Source organism: Neolamprologus multifasciatus, chromosome 16 (assembly GCF_963576455.1).
Source record: "Neolamprologus multifasciatus chromosome 16, fNeoMul1.2, whole genome shotgun sequence".
NCBI lineage: Eukaryota > Metazoa > Chordata > Actinopteri > Cichliformes > Cichlidae > Neolamprologus > Neolamprologus multifasciatus.
Genome location: NC_140454.1, coordinates 2,612,198 through 2,621,568, shown reverse-complemented (window position 1 = coordinate 2,621,568; position 9,371 = coordinate 2,612,198). Strand labels below are relative to the sequence as shown.

General features: G+C 44.9%; 1 protein-coding gene across 1 annotated transcript; it reads right to left on the bottom strand.

The window, feature by feature from the left end:
• Positions 1 to 267: 267 nt before the first annotated feature.
• Positions 268 to 2,639, bottom strand: LOC146499991 (trace amine-associated receptor 13c-like). The gene is made up of 2 exons (XM_085136198.1): positions 2,074 to 2,639; positions 268 to 1,757 (listed from the first exon to the last, which is right to left on the bottom strand). Exons 1-2 carry the CDS (start codon positions 2,244 to 2,246, stop codon positions 944 to 946), a joined length of 987 nt encoding a protein of 328 aa, XP_084992324.1. The 5' UTR covers positions 2,247 to 2,639; the 3' UTR covers positions 268 to 943.
• Between the last annotated feature and the right edge of the window lie 6,732 nt (positions 2,640 to 9,371).

Here is a 9,371-nt window from a genome sequence, read left to right as displayed (position 1 = left end):
CAGTGATGAACAAGTACTCAGATCATTTACCTAAGCAGTGCGCTTTGTCAAAACTAAGTGTGTGTTCATTACACTGACATTCTGTTCTGCAATTGTTATTTACTTGTATTTTATAATTTGACTTTACATACTGCTGGGTGGTTTGTAAAGTTTACAATAACTGGTATCATCATTATGCTATATTTTCTAATATATATAATAATCTCAAAAGTAATGCCTCGAAGCAGAAAATAGTATTAAAACTTAAAACTAAAGTACAGTATTTGAATGTGTGTATTGTGTCTACTGTTTGTTAACTCACCATATTCATAAACATCTTAATAATATTCTATCACCACATTATTTGTGATCAATGGGTTTGCTGGGTTAGGGGTGTGGGGGGGGGGGGGGCTTTAGGCTTTGGCCCTCACCCCTGCCACCAGTATATTTTTAAGCAAGTATTTCTAACTTTATTTGAATATTCAGTTTCCTACCATCTGCTCTTAAAGAGTAATCACCAGGTAACCCGCCCTCCCCCTTCGCACACATGCACACAAACAAAACACACAGCATAATTCACACTCTAATTATAGTAAATAAATATTTATGTCATTTACACCATCAAACTTAGACAGCTAAGGATGAAGAACCTTTTGTTCTTTAAAGAACCAGCAGACAAAATAAAAAGGTTCTTTGACGAGAGTGGAGTGAATGAAGATGAGTCTTCATAGTGACTCTGGAGTATGCATGTGCATTTTTCATGAAGAAGTTAAAGGATCTTGATGGATTCTTGATTATTATTGTTTATTACAGCTGGTAATAATCAATATTAATACATTATTACAAATAATTGATGCAATTTTTCATTAACAGCTGAAGAAGATGTCAGATATCAACTTATTTTTTCACATTTTGACCTTTGGTCTTTACAGTGTATTAACTGAGGAGTGATATGGTTTTAATTCTACAGTATGTTGGCATCACAGGAGTCAGGCTGCAAAATCTGCAACGTAACTATCAGTTTAACAGTCTTCCTAAACCAGGGATAGAAAAACGCATAGATAAGTGGATTTAGACAGGAATTACAAAAAAGTAACCAGACCCCAAAAATGGAAAATTCCACACTGGCTGATGTGTCCTGCCCTGCGAGCGAGGGATAAAAGTAAGGACAGAAACACATCAGAAACACAACCACAACAACACCAATAGTTGTAGCTGCTTTTCTCTCAGACTTCTTAATGTGAGCTGAACCCTTTGAAGTAACAAAGGCAACATGAGATCTCATAGCCTGAGCATGAGACGCAGCCACCAGAAATACTCTCACGTACAGAAATATAATCACAGCAGTGGGGCCGATGAAGGTAACTACGACATCAAAAGCACCAGTTATGAAATCAATTACAACTATGCATTCCCCGTCACAAGAATTATATCTGTCTGGCTGCTTCAGAAAGTTGTTTAGTATTGTGCCGTTATACAGCAGCGAACAGGCCCAACACAGACAGACACTGATTTGGACTTTTCTTTCAGTAACTGTGGTGGGGTATGACAAGGGGTCACAAATAGCTACATACCGGTCAAATGAAATAAGCACCATGTTTCCTACTGAGGCAGATGTGAGAACAAAAGAGGCATAGTAAAACAGTCCACACATGAAGGTGCCCAAAACCCAGCAGCCCCCTAAAAGGAGGATTCGAAGCGGCATCAGCAGGAGGCCAACAAGGAAGTCTGAGACAGCGAGAGAGAGGAGGAAAAGGTTGGTTTGGTTGTGAAGCTGCCTGAGAAGAAAAACAAAGAAAGATGTAACATAATATTAATAAACCTGCAGCAGGTGGACCAGCTGCTACAGTAATGCACCAAGTCTGAAAGTAAAACAACATACAATAAACAATCCAGTGCAACAAAGTAGGGCAAATCTCTAGTTTTCACATCATTCTGAGAGGAGGAGGTTAAATAGTACAAACATTTATCACATCAGCTGTTCCTTTCTAAAAGAGCTATTACAGTTTAGTAAAGGCCAAATGTGAAGAGTACTCTGTAGCTAATCCAAGTATGCTCAAGTCAAACACAATATATTAAAGTTTACTTCAACACCTGAAGTGGGAGATAGAGATGATGACCAGGGCGTTGAGAGTCACTGTGAGCAGAGAGATGCAGGAAAGCAGAATGTACAGAAAAATGGTCTGATTGTGATGTTGCAGCGGCTTCCTACAGGAGGTGTTGAGGAGCTGTGGAAAGCAGAGTTGTTGTCCATACAGGTTCTCCATGAGCAGAAAGGGAAAAGAAGATGAAAGCTGCTGAACACTGGCACTGGACTAAAGCTATCCGTGTAATGTGACTTACCTTACTCCTCCTACTCCTTTTCTCCATCCACCACACCCCAGAAAATCTCTTGTGCGATATTCTCTAACGCTTTCACTGGAAATGCACATGACAGCACGTCCTGAGATTTACTTATGTTTCACAGCTTGACAAAAATAAAAATAAAAACGCACCCATTCCACCGACACATCATTTCATTTCCTGCTGTTTCTCCTGGATTTCAGGAGCACGAGTCTAAGAAGGGATGCCTATGCCTCCTGCCCAGCCACCTATCCTTCTTTTTCTGGGCTCCAAAGACATAATGTCACCAGCATGTCATGGGTCTACCACAGGGTCTTGTGATAAACATTCCCCAAACACCTCATCCAAGTGTCCAAGAAGCATCATATCTGTTGTGATAGTAATTTTACAATGTATGTTGAAGGGATATTACTGCCCTCTGTTGGTGTGTCTGTGCATTACATGCAATAAAAGGTGTTCGTTAAAAACATCAGGTTATGGGCCCAGAGGTCGCCAAGGGAAGCTGCTAACACGTTTTCTTTTGGGAGTCATAAACAGAATTGTGGGATTCACAATGGAAGATAGACTGTTTATTGACAAGCTGAGCGGACCGGAGAATTGGGCAACGGAAATTTCAACTGGAGCACCTGTTGAAGGCAAAAGGACTGTGGGGTATGGTACAGGAGACGGAGCAGTTAGCTGCGGATGCTAATGCCCAAGCACGAGCTGAATTTGAATGGAAGAAAGAAAAGGCTTTTTCAGTGCTGGTACTGAATGTAAGTACACCCCAATTGTACTTGATAACAATCTGTAAAACACCCAAAGAAGCGTGGGAGATGCTAAAAGCACAGTTTGAAAGAGATACTGTTGCTAACAAGCTATTTCTGAAGAAGAAGTACTTCCGGTGTGAAATGAAGGAAGGAGAACATCTCAATGATCATTTAAAGAGGATGAAGGAACTTACTGATCAGCTAGGGGCCATAGGTTCTGTAATTGAAGAGGACGATCAAATTGTCACCCTTCTAGGTAGTTTGCCACCCAGCTATGCAACTGTTGTTACTGCTTTGGAGATAAAGATGGACAGTCTGACGCTACAGTTTGTTCAACAAGCCTTGATAAATGAGGAACAAAAGCGAGTGCTTACTGACAACACCACTGTGTCCAGTAGTGTATCAGCGATATCATCTCAGATGCATAGAAATGAACAGAGTGGATCAAAAACAGTGGGAGAAAACAGCTCCGACTCATGGAGATGTTACAAATGTGGGAAGGAAGGACATATCAAGCGTGATTGTCCAAGCATTAAAAAGAAATACAAGGCCCACAAGGCTAAAAGCGTGGTGTATAAGGACAAAGAGGACGCATTTGAGGGAGCTTTTGTTGTAAATGAGTCATGTGAAAGTGATGCACAACAAGAAGAATGGTTAATTGATTCAGGAGCGTCAAAGCACATGACATGGAATAAAGAAGCAATACAGAACTACCAAGAGTTTTCAGGACCACAAACAGTGAAACTCGGTGATGGCAGAGTAGTTGAGGCTTTAGGTCTGGGCAACATAACAATGAAAATATCATTCAGAGTTAGTGATGGAAAAGATGCCACAATGTATGATGTGCTGTATGTTCCCAAATTATCAATGAACCTTTTCTCAGTGGGAGCTGCTGCCAAGAAGGGAAACACAGTGAAGTTCAAAAGGACTCACTGCTACATAAGAGGAAAAAATGGAGCTCTCCGTGGAATGGGAACACAAAGATCTGACGGATTGTATCAGCTGGATATCGAGGGAAACTGCACAACTTGTCATGGAGCGTCAACTGCTTCAGTTCCAGCAAGTATGTGGCATCAGCCCCTAGGTCACACAACAAATCTGAAAAAGGTCAAAAACTTGGTAAAAGGAGTTAGCTTTACAAATGAAGAGGAGGACATTTTTTGTGAAGCTTGTGTTGAGGGCAAATTATCAAGAAAACCTTACAAATAAGTGGGAGAAATACGAACAAAACGCAAGTTCCAATTAGTGCATAGTGACGTTTGTGGTCCTTTTCAAACTGAGTCACTAGGAGGAAAAAAGTACTTTGTAACTTTCATTGATGACTACTCCAGATGTTGTAAAGTGTATTTCATAAGAGAAAAAACGGAAGTCCTGAGCAAGTTCAAAGAGTTTGAAAGAATCTTCTCAAATGAATGTGGACAGGGAGTAATAAGACTCAGAACTGACAATGGTGGGGAATACACATCTAAAGAGTTTCAAGAATATTTGAAAGCTCAAGGCATCCACCATGAAATGATTGAAATGACACCACAGCAAAATGGTGTTGCAGAGAGAAAAAACAGAACTCTAGTGGAATCAGCTAGAAGCATGCTGTCACATGCAAAGTTGCCAAACACATTCTGGGCAGAAGCTGTTTCTACTGCAGCTTACATACAGAATAGGCTCCCAACATCTGCTTCAAAGAACGAAACACCCTGTCAGAGATGGTATGGAAAAAAAAACCAGACATTAGCTATATGAAAGTATTTGGTTGTGTTGCTTATGCTCATGTTCCAGACACAGAGAGAAAGAAGCTGGACAAAAAGGCAGTGAAAGTTCCTGGGATATGCAACCAATGCAAAAGGCTACCGACTGTGGGATGAGGAAAAAGGAAAAATACTGATTCGACGAGATGTGGTCTTCAATGAAACAGAGTTTAAATGCAAACAAAGTGAAAAAGATCTCTGTTTGGGGAATGAGGTGACACTACACATGGGTGAAAGACAAACAAGTACTGAGGAGGCTGTCGCCAGTGAGGCTGCAAAAGGAGATCAGCGGATCAGAAGACCTCCAAAGAGATATGGATTTGAGGAGTTTGCTGACGTAGTTACAGTTGACCATTATGCAAACATCTGTTGTGTCACAGAACCAAATACACTGGAAGAGGCTATGTCAAGTCCAAATGCAAAGGAGTGGAAAGAAGCAGCTGGTTTGGAATATGAGTCACTGCTGGAAAATGGCACATGGGATTTAGTGGATCTACCAAAGGATCGCAAAGCAGTTGGAAAAAAATGGGTCTTTAAAGTTAAGCATCACAGTGATGGACAAGTGGAAAGGTACAAGTGCAGACTTGTTGCCAAAGGCTATTCACAGATTTATGGTGCAGACTATGATGAAACATTCTCTCCAGTTGTACGATTTGGTTCAATTCGTACATTGTTGTCATTTGCTGTTGTCGGATTATGATATTATTTTATGCCATGTTAGACCCCTAATTAAAGATTGTGAATTATTATGTAGTTTTAGTTTGCATTATGCTCCTGAATTAGAAGAAGGTGATAACTATTACATTTGGTAAATTGATTTGCATTACATTAGACTGCTGATTTATTGTGAATGGATGATATTGTTTTATGATGCATTATACTGCTGAGTTATAAGAAATACTGTTCACAGAAAGTCATCGCCTTATTTGTCTGATTAGAAGAGAACAGAGCATACTGCCCCATCTCATCAGGAGCAGATAAACAGGGAGCCAAGGTCGTAGCTTAGGCGCTGTGTGTGAGAAAGAATGTGAATGTTTAGGCTTTTATGATTAGGTGGGGGCCACTAGAGGCTATAAGAGTTTGATCAAGGCTCCACCATTTTGAGATCTGATGCTGTCTACTGTATGGTGTCCATCTCCCACGCGTGTGTTCATTAAATCATCGTTTGACTTGACCCGGCCGGACCAGTGTTGTTATTTTGGGTTTTCCTCTTGTATCCATCCCCAATATTTGAATCCGTAACAGTTTTGGGGGCTCGTCCTGTGGTATTGGGATGGAAGGTTTGGACGGTCCGAGGTGGTCAGACGGGCAGACATTATCCGGCAATCGAACTGAGTGGACAGGCGCCTTTATAAAAGAGGTGGGCACAGGCCTGTTGATTTTATCCGAAGTGTGCTGAATTGGACGATAAAATTAAATGTCTATTCAGTAAAAGTTGCCGGTGAGTGTCTGTTTTGATTTTGAAGAAAAATCTCATGAGTGTTGAAATTTGAAGTAAGGTTACAAGTAAAGATACTGAGTTAGAGTCTCAGGTAAAGGTAATAATACTGAGTTAGAGTCTCAGGTAAAGGTAATAATACTGAGTTAGAGTCTCAGGTAGTTTGATAGGGAATTGGTCAGTTTGTGAGTTAGAGTCTCCATTGGTCTAAAGATTGCATCTGTGTTGGTCATGTTGCGAGTTAGAGTCTCCATTGTCCATAACGTTGCATCTGCCTCAGTCATACTCTTGTCTTTGGGTGTTGTCTGTTGTTTAAAAGTATTATAAATTTGTGAGAACGGTGGTTAGAGTCCACTAGGAGGCGCAGTGCTCAGAGGTAACGCTTGCCAAGGCCAGGGACGCCTAGGCCTTGTCCTCTTTGAGGGATAGTCAGTTGGTCACTGTGGAACTTGGGGCACTCCAGAATAACTAGTGGTTGCACCACTTACCGTGTTGAACGGTATCTGCGCTTTTTTGGACACTTTAAATTGAGTTAGGGACTTTAGAGATGAGGCCAGATACAGTTAGAGTCTGATACTGGTTAATTGATTACAAAAAAGTTGGACTTTCTTCGGTTGGACCCGTTAACTTAAATTTGTCAAAATTGTGTAGGCGCTAAAACTTTCAGGCCTGAGAGTGATTGTAAATATAAGACGTCTTTGTAAAATAATAGAGAGTTGAGTGTGAAACGAGGCTGTGTGTGACGACAGCGCGCTGCTACGCTGCGAGCTATTTTGTGTGAACATGCAAATGAGGTGGCTGCTGTGAAGCCCACAGAGGACTTCCTGTTTAGTGTGTTATTGAGTTTTATAAGTATGATTTGCAAACAATGATACATGCCTGTAATTAAAATGCTGATTTTGCAGATTATAATTTTATTTTATTTTTTTTATTTTTTTCGCCTGTCCCATTTGGTTCTTTAGCCGTCAGAATTGTTGTCTGAAGACCAACAAGGATACCCAATGGATTTATTTTGCCAAATGGATCATCATGGCATTGCCGTATTGGTCCATTTGATCGACCTTTGTTTTTATTATTTATTTTATTTTCAGTTGTTACAGACGGGACAGACATGAGTGAGGGATAGGAAAGGGAGAAAGAAAGAGGAAGGAAAAGAAAAACAGAAGGGCATGGAGGAGATCCAGGCCCCAGACATCCAGAGGCCCCAGAGTGCAAGAGCCCAAGGAGGACCACCGGAGGGGCATCCGTGCCACCTTCATGGGAAGGGCTGAGGATCCCCAGACGAGGGGTCACCCAGTAGCCACCCGGCAGAAGCTAGAGGGGGCTGCACCGGCGTGCCCGCCGGCTCTGCCAGCAGCCAGCTGTGCCTGAGTGAACCGAGCCGCAGGCACAGAGGCCGGAGGCCCGAGGGCCCCCCGCGCCCCGGAAGAGGCCTGACCGAGCAGCAGGCGCCAGGCCCCGCCAAGTAGCCACCGGGAGTGAGCTGGCACATGACCTGAGCGCCCAGCCCTGGACACCAAGAACCAACAATGCACCGACCCCTGAGGGCATCAGTCACCGGCAGGGAGTGCGGTGAGGGGAGATAGGCCTCCACACTTTGGAGGGCCTTGGAGTTCCCAGAGAGGTGGAGTCTAAGACCCGACCTGACATATAGACACAGACAAACAGGCACACACAGACACAGACATGCATTCCCACCCTCATGCACACATATACAAACACTCAGCACTCACCCAACGTAGGAATAAACGTAAATGGACATGTACACACAATCACACTCCCCAAACATACTCTATACCCCGGGTCCAGGTATCCTCACCCCCAGAGATGGAAACGGCACCCAGACCCAAGAGATGTTACCCTTCCCTCCGGGGTGGAGGCAAGCAGACCGCCCCAGGCTCCGCAGCAGCAGGGAGGCCAATCGGACAGCCAGCATCTCTTCCCAGCCCCCCCGCCCCGATGGCTAGCAGAGAACGGGGGTGTGTTAAGACCCCATACCTCCCTCCTCCCGCTCAAGTGTAGTGTTGCTGCGTGTTGCTCTAAAGTGTATTTAAAACAAGGGAGAGCATGGTGCTGCTGCCAGAGAGCAGCAGGTGTTAGCACGGCCCCTCCCGAGAGCCCTCAATGTCTACATGGATTTAAAATTGAGAGGTGGGCACCGGCGCCAGAGGTAGGTTTGAATACACAGACCGTCTACTGGACGCCGTTAACGTGCCCACCCTCAAGGCCCTATATATATATATGTGTGTGTGTTATGAGAGTGTAAGAAATGTGGATGTCTAAGTTGTGAGATAAAATTGAGGCACAGGTGGCCAGAAGAGGACAGAGGGGGGGGGAATGTCTCCCCTGCACCCTGGTGACACACCCGCACCCCAAAGCCCTACCTGTGTGGGTGGGTGTGGTGGAGCGGGAAGAGGGAGGCAGCCGGGGATGGGGAGGAAAAGAAGGGAGGGGAGGGTGTCCCTCCCTAGGGCCAGCTCCCCCGCTGACCCCAATATGCACCCCCGTCCTCTGGTGTCCACCAAGGCAAGGGAGCCCAGGCCCATCCAAACCGGGGCCTACGGCAGCAGCACCGCCAAGCCCCACAGGACCCGGGGCAGCCCACCCCACCCCACCGCAGAGGAAACTGTACCCACCCCAACATTCAATCATCTCCCAGACTACACAAGACACAGACACCCAGGTTAAGTTTATTCTCCACCTCTCCTATGTCTCTCCCCCACCTGCAGAGTGGACTCCTGCAAAGATGGAACAACCTCCCTGCCAGTTCAAGAGCCCCCCGGTTAGGCCGATGCACAAGAGGCCCCCTGCGCCAGGGCTGAGCCCCCGTGCACCCACCCGCCCACAACCTCGGCGACACACCGACGAGGACCGAAGCCCCCAAGGCCCAGCCAGAGCCCCAGCACGGAGGCGAAGCACCCCCGAACCCCAAACCCCCACGCCCGCCCCGGATCCACTCAGGGGCAGCCAGGCCACCAGGCCAGTAACCTACGTCCGCCAGCACAGACCATCCTCCAGCCCCGCTGCACGCAGCCACGAGGAGAACAACCTCTGAGAGCGACCAGAGCCACTAACCAGGTTATGAACACAACCCCCGGGTTAAGCCCTCCAGGGATA